This window comes from Stegostoma tigrinum, chromosome 7, assembly GCF_030684315.1.
Source record: "Stegostoma tigrinum isolate sSteTig4 chromosome 7, sSteTig4.hap1, whole genome shotgun sequence".
In the NCBI taxonomy this organism is placed as follows: domain Eukaryota; kingdom Metazoa; phylum Chordata; class Chondrichthyes; order Orectolobiformes; family Stegostomatidae; genus Stegostoma; species Stegostoma tigrinum.
The window spans coordinates 99,997,207-100,012,584 of NC_081360.1; the positions used below are offsets into that span (position 1 = coordinate 99,997,207).

At 43.2% G+C, this 15,378-nt stretch overlaps 1 protein-coding gene across 2 annotated transcripts in view; it reads right to left on the reverse strand.

The window, feature by feature from the left end:
- Window positions 1-15,378, reverse strand: part of nhej1 (nonhomologous end-joining factor 1) — a 295,514-nt gene that overhangs the window by 19,985 nt on the left and 260,151 nt on the right. The window contains exon 6 of one of the 2 annotated variants that reach the window (XM_059647679.1): window positions 6,032-6,130. The exons of the other annotated variant lie outside the window; for it this stretch is intronic. Within the exon in view, the coding sequence (XP_059503662.1) occupies window positions 6,032-6,130 (99 nt within the window). The remainder of the gene's footprint in view (window positions 1-6,031; window positions 6,131-15,378) is intronic. 2 annotated transcript variants of the gene reach the window in all.

The following is a 15,378-nucleotide window of genomic DNA, read 5'->3' on the forward strand; positions in this document are numbered from 1 at the left end:
GGGGTGTGTCGCTGTGCTCAGCAGCTTGTTGTTACTGCACGACCTGGGCAGCATTCATGTATGCCTGGCTGGGCTTCTGCAATGTGCCGCTGGACAATCTTATCTGTGGGGACATCAGGAAAAATTCCACTCCTCCCTCCTTCCTCCCTGCAGCAGTCCGGTGTGCTTCACCAGGTTTTGTGCAGGAAAGTTCATTGCTGGGCAGGAGGGAGACCGACTCCTCATTTGACTCCCCACTGGATTCTCAGATGGATGTCTGGCACAGAAACAGGACATTTGGTCCAACTAGTCCATACTGGGCTTTATACGCCATACAATCCACCTTTCAGCCCATCAACACAACTTTTTGTTCCTTACTCAAGCAGGGAACGATCTACCATTTAGATTGTTCTACAAACTGGCTGGGTTCAAATTACTACCTAACAGCATTGTCTATCTACCTCTAGCATATGGGCTGCAGCAGTTAAACAAAACAGGTCATCACCAATGTCTTAAGGGCATTTACGGACAGGTAATAAATGCTGGCTTAGACAGCAACACCATGCCCCACAAGCAAATAAAAGGAAAACTCCCTCCTGCATTTCTGCAACTTCCCCTAAAGTGTATCTGTGCTACTTGTTTCCACCCTGTGGAAGCAAGTTCCATATTCATACCACTCTCACACATAAAATGGTGCTATGTTTTCTGTCCCTAGTTATACAGGGCCTTGATGAGGCCACACCTTGAGTTCTGTGTGCAGTTTTGGTTGCCGAGTCTGAGGAAGGGCATTCTTGCTGTTGAGGGAGTCCAGTGATAGGTCACCAGACTGATTCCCGGGAGGGCAGGACTGACATGTGAAGAAAGACTGGGCTTGTACTCCCTGGAATTTAGAAGAATGAGGGTGGAATCTCATAGAAACATATGAAATCCTGGTGCAACTGGACAGGTTAGATGCGAAGAATGTTGCGAATGTTGGGGAAGTCCAGAACTTGGGGTCATGGTCTAAGAACAAGGGGTAAGCCATTCAGGACTAAGATGAGCAAGAATTTCTTCAGCCAGAGAGTTGTGAACCTGTGGAATTCTCAACCACAGAAAGTTGTTAGGGTCAGTTCATTCAATATATTCAAGAGGGAGCTGGTCGTGGCCCTTGTGGCTAAAGAGGTCAAGGGGTATCGGGTGAAAGCGGGAATGGGATATTGAGATTGCATTGATCACCCATGATCATATTGAATGGTGGTGTAGCTTGAAGGGCTGAATTACCTATATTTACAACTATTTTCTTTGTTTCAATATTTCTGAACTTTTCTGTGAGAGTAACAATTTTCTGTGCATTCAATGCATCAGAACCCTTTCACAATCTCTAAAATCCCTAGACAGCTCACTCCGTTTCTGTTTCAGAGAAAATGGCCTTGGCCTGCTCAATCTTCCTTGAATGGTATACTCTCCCAGTTCTGGTATCATCCAGTAAATCTACTTGTTCCTTCATCAGAGCCTTGACATCTCTTTTTTTACAACTTGAAGGTTGGAATTCACCAGAATACTCCAAATGTGGTCTAACTGGGATTTTATACAATTAACATAACATCTCCTTTTTACAATTCTGTCTCTTCTGCCTCAGTTTTTTTGTTTGTTCTTGGATTTACAAGTCTGTGTTGCTATTTTTAATGCTTTGTGTAATTTTGGTTTGTTAGCTATCTTGGATATGATAACGAGCTTTCTTCCTTAAGAGGGGTGACCCTAAAGAAGGTTATAAAATCATGAAGGGCATGGATATGGTGAACAGTCAAGATCTTTTCCAGTGTAGGGGAATTCAAAACTAGCAGGCATAAGTTTAAGATGAGAGGGGAAAGATTAAAAGGGACCTAAGAGGCAACCTTTTCATGCAGAAGGTGGTGCATGTATGGAATGAGCTGCCAGAGGAGGTGGTGGAGGCTGGTACAGTTACAGCATTTAAAAGGCATCTGAATGGGTATATGACTAGGAAGGGTTTGGAGGGATATGGGCCAAATACTGGCTAGTGGGACTACAGTAATTTAGGATATTTGGTCAGCATGGATGAGTTGGACAAAAGGGTCAGTTTCTATGCTGTACATCTCTATGACTCTAAATCGTCTCATGCCCTGACTTAAAGTGGGGGCGGGGAGAATAAAATCCAAGCAGGGCTCTTGTAAGAGGTGCAAGTTTGCAGATACAATCAGGCATATCCCTTCCTGGTGAAATAATCTACCAACACTTGTTACCTAGGCTCACACACAAGAGGGTTAAACCCAGCCTGAATCAGAGCCTTTTAAGAAGGAAGAGATTTGATTTTTCTTTTAGGGGTAAAAAAAAAATCTCAAAAGGATTAGCTGACATGAAACCAGAGATGAAGTCACATTAAACAGACAACGAATGCTGCCTGCTTTGAGACAATTAACTCCCGACTGGCCTTGACCCCATCTCCCTGTGATATATGGCAAGTTTCAATGTCCAAGCACTAATCCAGGGAAGGATGATTTCCGAGAGTGTTTCACAGCCCAGGCACTCGTCACACCTCATCGATCAGATCAAAATAATAAACCTGAGGGCCCCAGTCCGCTGAACTTCACGGGCGGCAAGAACTGCTGACATCCGCCATATCGTGTTAACCCGGTTTAAAACAGAGACAAAGTAGAAATTGTCCTAAATGTACTCGTGGGGATACCTACACCAAGTGACTGACAACAATGATAAGCCTGCATTTATACAGTTCTCTTGGCATATTAAGTTTCAAATCAAGTCACAGGAAAGTTATCAAAGTCTGACATTGGGCCATCGAGGGAGATGTTAGGACGGGCGAGCAAATATTTGGTTCAAGAGATAGATCTTAGAAGAACACAAGGAATTAGAGATCATTGGGTTTGCTCCACCATTCAATAAGATAAACCTAATCTAATTTTGGCTGTAATTTCACTTTTCTATCTGATTCCCAATCACTACCACCCTCAAACCCCTTGTTAATTGAAAAGCTGTATTTTTAAAATTCATTCACAGGATGTAGACACCCACTTATTACCCATCCCTAATTGCCCAGAGGGCTGCTAAGAGTCAACCACATTGCTGTGGGTCTGGAGTCACATGTAGGCCCAACCAGGTAAGGATGGCAGTTTTCTTCCATAAAGGACACTAGTGATCCATCATTCAACTCTTAATTCCAGGTTTTTATTGAATTCAATTCCACTATCTGCTGGATTCAAAGCCAGGTTCCCAGAACATCACCTGGGTATCTAGATTAACAGTGTAGCGACGAAAGCACCAGTCCATCACCTCCCTAATTCAGCCTTGATTCTCTTTGATGTCCAGTCTCCTCCGCTTGCTGGGACAGAGAACTCTAAACACAAATGACCTTCAGAGAAGAAATTTCTCATCATACCATCTTAAAAGGGATACCTCTTAGTTTGAAGCTGCACCCCTAGTTCTAGCTTCCTCATGGAAGGAAGCATCCTTTCAGCATCCAGCTTGTCAAGAGCCCTCAGAATTTTATATGTTCCAGTAAGATCACCTCTTATTCCTCTAAACTCTGAGGAATATGGGTCCAATCTACTCAACCATTCCTCAAATTATAAGTCCTTCGTCCCAAAAAACCAGCTGAGTGAACCCCCAATATCACTCCCTAAGTAAGGCGACCAAAATTACACCTAGCTAAGTCTTAAATCACAGAATGGGAGTGGAGAAGTGTAGTGAGGGAATTACAGACCTCAGCGCCCAAGCAACTGAAGGCGCAGCCACCAATAATGGAGCGATGAAAATTGCAAGAAATCCGAAGGCTGTAAAGATCTTAGAGGGTTGTAGGGCTGGAGGAGATATGGATGGCTGAGGCCTTGGAGCAATTTGTAAGGAATATAAGAATTGGTGCGGGCCTGGGAGGTAATATAGATCATCTAGTGCAGGGGTAAGACACTGAGTGTGTACTGGTTAAGATACAGCAGAGTTTTGTTTGAGTTCAAGCAAGTAGAAGGAGAAAGTTGGAACAGTTATACCAAGATGTAAATAACAATCAGGTAAAGTATTAAAGAAACTGTAGCAACTCCTAAACACCAAGAATAGTGAGAATAGAAGAAACAAACAATACATCAAGCTGACTGCTGAACTGCTCTTCAATAAGGGGAGTAACAGACCACGGTTTTAGTGTTCGAGAGAAGCCAGTTGGAAGAAATCCAGGGAAGATTTTTTCATATAAAGAATGTAAGAGCTAGGAGCAGGAGTAAGCAATTCAGGCCCTCGAGCCTGCTCCACCATTTAAAACGATCATGGTTGATCTCATCTCAGCCTCAACTTCACTTTACTGCCCACTCCCCATAACCCTTCAACCCATTACTAATTAAAAATCTGTCCAACTCCTCCTTAAATTTACTCAATGTCCCAGACCCACCACACTCTGGGGAAATGAATTCCTCAGATTCATGACCCTTTGAGAGGAGTAACTTCTCGTCTCTGTTTGCAATCTGCTATCCCTTATCTTAAACTATGACTGTAAGAGACATAAGGCACATAAGAAGTTGATAGATGCGAGATTAAAAGGGAGGCAGGTATTTACTTGGGCTGAAAAAAAATTAATGTGGAAAAGGCGACTGGTTAATAAGTTAATCAGTCTAACCTAAGCCCGACAATGCTAGCATTTCCACCATCAATGCTTTCTCATTTCTCTAAGAATCTCCGTCCCTGACGCACAAAGGGAAGTCAAGTTCAAGGTCACAGCGGTCACAGAATGGAATGGCATCAGGACGTGGCAGAAACATTTCATGGCTCATTGCTACAGATGACTATTTCTAACTCAGAAAGGCCAGGCAACATGACCCTGACAATTAGTTGCCTGTGAACTCGAACACCATGCATGATGTTCAAGTGCAAATAGAAGCGTACAGCCCAGAAGTACAGCATTCAGTCCAGTAAGCCTGTTGCGGCTACTACAGTCAGTCAACTTTCTCCTAAAGGATGTCATGGGCTTCCCCTTTACTCCACCCAATTCAAAGTATTCTCTGTCCAAAAAGACTTCTTGTTGAAATGAGCAGTCTATATTTCTCCTTCACTCTCATAGTGACAACTTTAATTGATCGCTTTTTTGTTACTAATTCCCAACTGAAGGAAAGAAGTCGTTCCCGCAAAAATGTCTCTAAAAGATTTCAGGTGCAAAACGTTATTCTCAAGTGCATGGACCACGGGAGCAGCTTTACACTGTGAAATGAGATTTATTTACAGCAGATGAATCTGTTTTAGCTGAAGGGAGGACTGCTGGCTGAGGTCTCCCTGCTCAAATACCATCTTATTCAAATAGATTTTTAATAAAGACATGATCAGAGCAACAGACAGTGCTTAAGGTTAATGCTTCAATTTGAAAAGATTCCCATCCAATTGTGCACTGTCCCTCAGCACTACATTAAGGTACCAACCTGGATTGTATGCCCATGTCTCTAAAGTGGAATTTGAATCCACAACAACTTGCATTTATATTAGGGCCTTTTACATAGTTAAAAAGTCCTAAGGCACTCAACCTGAGCATTGTTAATCAAAAATGACACCAAACTGCATCAGGGAATATCAGGATGGGTAGCCAAAAGCTTGGTCAGAGAGTTAAATTTTAAGACGTGTCTATAGGAGGACAAAGTGTTAGAGGGCCAATTCCAGAGCAATGGGCTTAGGTTGGTAAAGGCATGGCTGCCAACTGCGGAGTAATAAAAATCATGTGTGTGAGAGTTCAGAATTGAAGGAGCACAGAGATCTCAGCTGGTAATTGAGAATTTTAGATGCCAGAATTTGCTGGTCTGGGAGGCACATTAGTTAAAAAAATACAGGAATCATTGGCAGGAACAGGGCAGGCAATGGCCGAGAGGTTAACTGCTGAACTGTTAATCCAGAGACTCAGATGACGTTCTGGGAATCTGGGTTTGAATCCCAGCATGGCAAATAGCGGAATGTGAATTCAGTGTGAATCTGGATTGAACATAATAGTGATGACCATGAATCCATAGCTGATTGCTGGAAAAACCCATCTGGTTCACTAATGTCCCTTAGGGAAGGAAACTGCCATCCTTACCTGGTCTGGCCTATACATGATAACAGACCCACAGCAATGTGGTTCACTCTTCATGGCCCTCTGGGCAATAAGTGCTGGCCCAGTCAGTGATGCCCTCATCTGGTGAATGAATAAAAGAGAACAAGACTTTGGGTGACTAAGGGTAATGGCACCAGCGTTCCTGCTTCTTCTCTGGCCTGTTACTAAGTGAACCACCTGTCTCTGAATACAAAAGATATATAGCGTATTGAATTTTCAAATGCCACTAATCTATAACACATTTAGAAAGTATATTTATTGATTTCTGAGTTGAAAGCTGAATACTTGGAAGTTCAAAACTGAAAGTGATTTGGCTTACATTTGATGGAAATTAAGTTTTCTGATGAATAACTTGGAACCAAAGGAAGGCAATATGCCCTTCTGTGATCAACATGTCCAAATTTCCACTATACAGGTCAATACCAGGAATGTGCACTTCATCCACTCTTTACAATCCCCAGTCTAACCCTTGGACTACTGCCAACCATATACAGACAGCAAAGAGCAATTCCAATAAAATGGTGAGACACGGGCGAGCATTATCAATCAGATGTAGCTCAGAAGGTAGCACTCTCTTCAAATACGAAAGGAACTGGACTCAAGTACTACTCCAGAGGCCTAAGTACAAACACTCAGCTGAAACTTCAGTGCAATAATGAGTCGCTGCAGAGATAAGGCCTTTTATTCACTAATAGAATGTGAACAATGCTGGCTAGACCAGCATTTATTGCCCATCCCTCATTGTCCAGTGGGTGGTCAGGAGTCAACCACATTGCTGTGGGTCTGGAGTCACATGTAGGCCAGACCAGGCTAAGGATGACAGATTTCCTTCTGTGGAAGACATCACCAATTAAATCAAGGACCCACTTACCCTCTCAGATGGAAGTAGAAAAGCCCACGGGGTTATATGAATAGAAGTATTCTCCCCAGTGTCCCGAGCCAGTATTTGTCCCCAAAAGCTGACAGAATTACATACTCTGGCCAGTTATTATATGACAGTTTATGGGATCTGGTTGCAAGCAAATCTGCTTCTGTGTTCTAGACCTACGTAGAGGTGCCGGTGTTGGACTGGAGCGGACAAAGTCAGAAGTGATCCAACACCAGGTTATAGTCCAACAAGTTTCTTTGAAATTACATACTTTCGGAGCGCTACCTCCTTCTCAACGGCAACAAGGGACAGGCCAGAAATGATGGCCCAGTCAGAAACACCAACATCCTGCAAATGAATTACAAAAGGTGTTGGTGCTGGAAGATACCATGTGGGGCACGGTAGTGAGAAGGTTAAAGGCCTGGGAAATTGTGTCACGCTGTGTACATGACCTGTCATCCAAAATGTGGAACATGTTTCCTGACTGATCTGCCTGCTGCAAATGGAGATGTTGCTTTCTGCCTGCCCCAGGTCACACAATGTCCCTGTGCACTCTGAGGCGAACGCGGCTGCGTATCACACATGAACAAGGAAGGGGGCTAACACTGTGATTAAGTTGCAGGACTCACTCAAGGGTCACCCATAGTACTACAGAGGGGGTCAAAGTGCATACAAGAAAGTGTAGTAAGTCCTGCTAATCACACTTATGTCAGTAAGGTAACAAGGTGAACCTGAGAAATGTGTTAAAGCGTGTTAAGGCTCGTTTTCCATACCTTCTTAGATAAGGAATGAAGTGTTAAAGTTGTAAACCTTACAGACAAAGTTGGAGCGAAAGAATGCACTTGCATTTATGGAGTAATTCTTCATGACCCCAGGATGTTCCAAAGTACTTGACAGTAATAAAGGACTATTGAAGCATTAGGCACTGTTGTAATGTGGGAAAGTTAACAACAATTTTCAAGATTTTCTTTGTCATCAAATCTTTCAGTGATTACTGACAGTGTGGAGTCAGGAATTCTGACCTTAGCCTCAGCTACACAGGCTAAAGATTGTGGGGTCAAAAGTGCCAAAAGGGGTTTCTTCAACCTGCTGGTTCGGTGGAGAGTGTACAATTCACCAATTTCCTGACACAGTGTGCAGTGGTACTGACTGAAATCTTGGACCTGATCTGTAACTCATCCCAGAATATGTTCTCCCATGCCCACGCCCACACTCAATGCTCTGTCATGGTACAGGATGCTTTCAGCACAGCCAACTCATTTTCACCTACTCATTATCGCCATTATCAGCTTTGCTTTCTCCCTGGAAGTCTATCATCCATGCCCTTGTCTGCTGATCTGTCATTCTTTCATCCTGGGTTCCATCCAACTATCACATAATCAAAAAACTATTAGGGCACCAGCAGGTGGTTAGGGAGGTGACGGCCTCGTGGTATTATCACCAGACCGTTAATCCAGAAACCCAGGTAATGTTCTGGGGAGAGACAGTAGGAACTGTGAATGTCGTAGAATCTGAGATGACAAGATGTAGAGCTGGATGAACACAGCAGGCCAAGCTGCATCAGAGGAGCAGGAAAGCTGACATTTCGGGCCTAGACCCTTCTTCAGATTTCTGAAATGTCAGCTTTCCTGCTCCTCTGACGCTGCTTGGCCCGCTGTGTTCTTCCAGCTCTACGCCTTGTTATCTCTAATGTTCTGGGGACCTAGGTTTGAATTCTGCCACGGCAGATGGTGGAAGTTGAATTCAATAAAAGACTGGAATTAAGAATCTAATGTGATGACCATGAATCCATTGCCTATTATTGGTAAAGCCCATCTGACTCACTATCGTCCTTTAGGGAAGGAAACTGCCTTCCTTATCTGGTCTGGCCTATGTGTGACTCCAGACCCATAACAATGTGGTTGACTCTAAAGTGCTGTCTGGTCAATTGGGGATGTGCTGATCCAGCCTGCGATGCACTCAATTCCATGAATGAATTAAAATAAAGAATAACAGTTCTTTAAAAAAATACAACAATAAATGCACTTATAAATTGCTTCACTGGCTGTACATGCGCCACGACTGTGAAAGGCGCCATGTAAATGTAATCTTTCCTTTGTATTAATTCCAATCTCGTTTAAGAGCTTCACCTTCAAAACTTCATTAAACAGCCTCCAAGCAGATATTAAGCACTAGATGGGTTTCATGTGCAAATTCAGTTTTGGCCTTAGAGAATTCCAGTGGGTTTCTGAGGCATGACCCACTGCTTCTAAAGCCATGCCGACAACTTCTTATGGCCTCGATGCTCTTTAGATGAACCCAGTTAGGTTTCCATAAAATGCTCTCGAGCGTTTCTCCATGATTAACGTCAAACTAACTAGTCTATAATTCCACAATTAATGTCTCCATCCTTTTCCAATTTGTGTTTACATTAACTGTGGTCCATTCCTCAGGTACAGCTCTTGTGAACATTATAGGGCTCATTTTGTTTAGTTCAGGTGCTAGCTTTTGGTTCGGCACCCTGGTTTATATTCCAACATGCAACCCTCTCCTGAGTACCCATTGTGCTCCATAAACTACCTGAACTGCTCAATTAAATTTCAGCTTGCCTCGCACTCCCAGGTGTTCACTATTCGATATGAAACCACTTAAACCCCTCAATTACAGTGCAGCCTGCCACTTATTTCCACGTGTCCATTGTGTTATTTGTAAACCACTCAAATCATTACTGGTCATTATTTGGTCATTACCACATTGCTGCTGCACAACCTCAGGGTTGTTCAAAAGCTCTTTGAGGTCAATAAAATACTTCTGAAGTACAGTCACTGTTGTAATACAGTAGACAGCACGAAATTTGTGCACAGTGAGATCGCACAGTCAGCAACGTGGTAATTACTAATCTGCCTTGTAATAACATTGGTTGGAGGATAAATATTGACCAGGACACTCCAGGGTTGAAAGAGGTGAGGGCGGCATTGTCCTATGTCTCTCTGTCTGTGTTACTGTGGGCCTTTTACAATTTCTGTCCACTCACTGAAATTGTGTAGCCAATTATTCAGCTGCTGTCAATTAGGCTAATCATAAACTTGATTTTATCTCAAGTGCATGACACTGTAACACAATATGAACTTACAAATCATATGTAGGAGTGGGACATTTGGCCTCTCCAGCCCACTATGTGGCAAGCTCATTGCTACCTGACTGACCTAAACCCCACTTTCCTGATAGCTTCTTGACGAACAAGGGAATCAACAGTTATCTACCTCTGCTTCCTGGGGAAGGGAATTCTGAAGACTTCCATACGAGAGGAAAAACATCCCTCTATATCTTCGTCTTGAATCGTGTATAGATCTCAAGGATATATATTGCATTGTGGGTACCATATTGGCAAAAGGTTAGATTAGATTCCCTACAGTGTGGAAACAGGCCCTTTGGCCCAGCAAGTCCACACCGCCCCTTGAAGCATCCCACCCAGACCCATCCCCCTGTAACCCACACACCCCTGAACACTACGGGCAATTTAGCATGGCCAATCCACCTAACCTGTACATCTTTGGACTGTGGGAGGAAACCGGAGCACCGCAGGGAACCCACGCAGACACGGGGAGAATGTGCAAACTCCACACAGACAGTCACCCAAGGCAGGGACTTGAACCCGGGTTCCTGGTACTGTGAGGCTGTAGTGCTAACCACTGTTGTTCAGACAGCACTGGCGTAGATATTTCAGGGAGCGCGAGTCCTGTATTATGGACCCTTATAATAACACAGGTGCTCCCTCAGTAATGAGAAGAATTGTTGATATGAGTTACTCAGTACAAAACTTGAGTGCCTAACTGACCTGAGATTGGAAAGAAATTTCCTTGCATTGAATTGTGGCCTAACAATGACATATTTATGGCATGGAGCAGGTTTTGCTGCTTTGTGTTATGACTGGTTATTCCAGAAATTGTATAAACATAATTAAGGGTCCATAGGAAGTTAATTTTCTACTCACAGATAGCACTGAGAAATCTCAGCTGTTTGCTTGTAAATTGTTTAGTGTTCTTTCGCACTAAGTGCCAATTTGTTGCCCCCCTGGTCATTCCTGCTTTTTAGCATTCTGATTTTGGCAGATTAGAGTAAACGAGAAAGAACAGCAGATTCTGATCACATCAGCATGCACAGTGTTTCCAAATGTCAGAGGACCCAGGCCATCAGTTAGCAGATAAATTCAGTCAGTGCATGTTCCACCTTGGGCTGCTTTACAAGCTCAAGCGACGAAATCCAGTTCTTTGTCGGATAGAAACTTTTCAGGTGACAAGAACCTAGAACAATGTTTTGCTCAACTAGGAATAATGTGGACTTTTGTCTGGAATCTCTCACTTTTTTCATCAGTGCCAGGAACTCTGCAATTGAGCACAAGAGAGCCAACAGCATGTGTCCACCAAAGTTCAAGACTGAGCAAATAAGTCATCCTGCTTAGATAGTAATTCACAAGATTATCTAGGAGTACCACCACATAGCACCAAGGAACCAGAAATTCCAATTCCCAGAGCACCCTAAATCCTAATCCCAACTGCATTATTAAGTGGAGGTAGAAGGGGGCCGATATTTTTGTTTTATTCACTTGTGGAATGTGGGTGTCGCTACCTGGGCCAACATTTATTGCCTGTCCCTCAGTTGCCCTTGAGAAGGTGAGCTGCTTTCTTGAACCGCTGCAGTCCAAACCAGTTAGAGGAGGGATATTATTAAACTAGAGAGGGTACAAAAGAGATTCATCAGAATGTTGCCAGGTATGGAAGGTTTGAGTCATAAGGAAAGGCTGGATAGGCTGGGACCTTTCTTCTCTAGAGTGTCGGGGGTTGAGTGGTGATCTTACAGAGGTTTATAAAATCATGAGGGGTATAGATAGAGTTAATGGTAGCTGTCATTTTCCTAGGAAGGGTAAGTTCAAGACTGGGGGTGTGTTTTTAACAGGAGAGGAGAGAGATTTGAAAAAGACACGAGGGGCAAATTTTTTAGCACAGCAGGAGGTTCATGTGTGGAATGAACCTCCTGAGGAAGTGGTGCATGTGGGTACAGTTACAATGTGTAAAAGACACTTAGAGAAGCACACAGGGAGCTTTAGAAGTATGGGCCAGGAACAGGCACTAGTGGGACTAGTTTAGCTGGCATTATGTTTGGCATGGACTGGCTGGGCCGAAGGGTTTGTTCTGTGCAGTGTGGTGAGGGGAGAGGTTGAGAAGGGCAGTCCTTCTTTGTACAAAAACAGAGGTTGCTGGAAAAATTCAGCAGGTCTGACAGCATCTGTGAAGAAAATATCAGAGTTAATGTTTTGGGTTTGGTGCCTGTGTTCTGAAGAAGGGTCGCTCGACGCAAAATGTTAACTCTGATCTTTTCTGCACAGATGCTGCCAGACCTGCTACGCTTTTCCAGCAACTTCTGTTTTTGTTCCTGATTTACAGCATTCGCAGTTCTTTGGGTTATTATTTAATCCTTCTTGGTAACCTCAGCTGATATGGAATTGAACGAAAATAAATATGCATGTCCCTACATAAACATGTCTTTCCATAACAGCCACTGGAGGGAAGGAGGAAATGACTGAAAGCATTTCCAGACAGGGAGAATCTCAGAATGAAACAGTAGAAAATAAGGCCCTTCAGATGATCGTGCCTGAGCTGATTCTTTGAAAGATCTATTCAATGGGTCCAAAGACCCACCAATCCTGTTATATTACCTTTTCAAATTCCTTTTTGTAAGTCATTATTGAAACTGCTTCCAACATTGTTGTTCGGAAGTTTACTTTTACAACTCACAACACAAAGCTCTGACTCTTCTGGTTCCTTTGTCAATGGCCTTAAATTATCCTGGTTACCAATCCTTTGCTACTGGAAATATTTTAGTCCTTACTTATTTTGTCAGACTTTGAAGATTTTGTATATAATTGATTGATTTATCGATATATTTATTGTCTCGTGTACTGAAATACAGTGAAAAGCTTTGTTTGCAGGTGGTACGGGCAGATCAGGTAAGCAAAGGATGTACAGATCAAAAAGACTTAGGCAGAGGTATACAGGTTGCATTGCACAGGGTGTGCGCTAGGTAAAGAAACAAAGAAACCTACAGCACAGGAACAGGCCCTTCGGCCCTCCAAGCCTGCGCCAATCAGGATCCTCTGTCTAACCTGTCATCTACTTTCTAACGGTCTGTGCCCATTTGCTCCCCGCCCATCCATGTACCTGTCCAAATATATCTTAAAAGACGCTAACGTGTCTGTGTCTACCACCTCCGCTGGCAACGCGTTCCAGGCACCCACCACCCTCTGTGTAAAGAACTTTCCACGCATATCTCCCTTAAACTTTCCTCCTCTCACTTTGAACTCATGACCCCTAGTAATGGAGTCCCCCACTCTGGGAAAAAGCTTTTCGCTATCCACCCTGTCTATACCCCTCATGATTTTGTATACCTCAATCAGGTCCCCCCTCAATCTCCATCTTTCTAATGAAAATAATCCTAATCTACTCAACCTCTCTTCATAGCTAGCACCGCCCATACCAGGCAACATCCTGGTGAACCTCCTCTGCACCCTCTCGAAAGCATCCACATCCTTTTGGTAATGTGGCGACCAGAACTGTACACAGTACTCCAAATGTGGCCGAATCAAAGTCCTACACAGATCAATGTTATTTGAGGCTAAAGAGTCCATTTGTTAGATAGTCAATGGTGGTACAGCATGTAAAAGTACTGAAGGAGGCAAGCTTGTATTTGCATCTGAGGGGCTCACAGAGATGCTTAACACAGCATTTTCCTTCTGTACCCACAGCAGAAGTAGATATTGAAATTGGAAAAATACGAAAGGTGCTGGAGAGTTGTTAGCAGGTTTATTCCTCAGGGAGCAATCCTTCAGTTGGTTTAAACAGGATCTGGTCACCGCACTTAAGGAATGATATGAGCACCCCTGTAATGATTTAGAACCGATTTACCACAATGGTTCAGGCGAAGGGATTTCAGAAACAAGGTTAGCTTGGGGAAGGTTCTACTTGGAGCAAAGGAGACTGAATGGAGTTTTGGCGAGGTATATAATATTATGACAGGCTAGGTGGATCAGGAAAAAATGCTCCTATTAGATAATAAGGACGGGGGGACACAGATTTTGGGCAGGGTGCATAGACGGGTTGTAAGGAAGAACATTATCAATGGATTTGGATGTTTCTCCGTCTGAAATGATGGAAGTGAAGATGAGCGATGGTTTCAAAAAGAAATTAGATGGCCATTTGAGGGAAATGAGAGCAACAAAGATAGTTTGAGGGAATTGGATTGACTAGATTGCTCTACAGAGAACCCACTATGGGGTCTAAGGGTCAATGACCTCCGTTATCAAAAGTCAGTTTCAAGCTTCAAATCATTGATAAGGGACTAGCTAGAGTATTGAGTCCAAGTCTGGGCACCACATTTCTGTGAGGTTGTCAAGCAGTTGGAGAGGTGTTAGTGATTACTAGAATGGTACAAATAATGTTAAAAGGAGAGACTGGAGAGGATGGGGTTGTTCACCTTATTACAAAGAACTTAATGGGAGATTAAATGGAGGTGGTCAAAATCATGAAGAGTTCTGACAGAAAAAAAATAAGGTATTGGTAGGTGGCCCATTAACCAGGCAACACAGATTTAAGATAACTGGTAAAAGGAGCAGAAAGAGAATTTATTTTGTAAAAGAGTCATTATTGTTTGAATTGTAACATCTGAATGGGTGGTGGGAAGACATTCAATCGTAAACTTAGAAGGGAAATTTGACAAATGCTTAAAGGGAAACAAACATCATATGTTGGAGGAGAAAGGACGAGGGAATGTAACTAAGTGCACTTCAAAGGGCTAACACAAGCATGGTGGGTCATTCTATGAATTTAGAATAGGATAATCATCTCAGGGAGGAGTGGAATTGCTCTGATTCTGACCACAATTTCACAAAATTTTATAGAGATGTAATCCTGATCTAATTCCAAAAAGAAGGCAACGTTTCCGGAATGGATGAGAATTCTACTCAATAAACAGCAGTTTGTAATAAATAAATTAATAGATTTTCCAGTAATTTTTCTTCCCTCTGGATCTGAAGCCAGAAAATTATAGGTAAGATAGTCTTTTGCCTTTTGGTTGATATGGTCAGTGCCATGGCTTAAGGATGGGCAACTAGTTGACATTCAGAGAAGGAGCGGGAGCATCAGAGGAAGTGACGAGGACCAGAGGGGCAGCCGGGAAGGAAAGCAGTGAGTATAAATACTCACCCTTCGACGCCAACGGCCTTTTTGAGTGCGAGCAGCAGCGGAGGCAAGACGGACCCGGAAGACTGCAGCTAAGGTAAAGCAGTTTATTTTTAAAATTACTTACCGGTAGTGGGCAGCGGTGTTTTTTTTTCCTCTTTCAGAGAAGGAGCGGGAGCATCAGAGGAAGTGACGAGGACCAGAGGGGCAGCCGGGAAGGAAAGCAGTGACCATATATATCAGCAAGG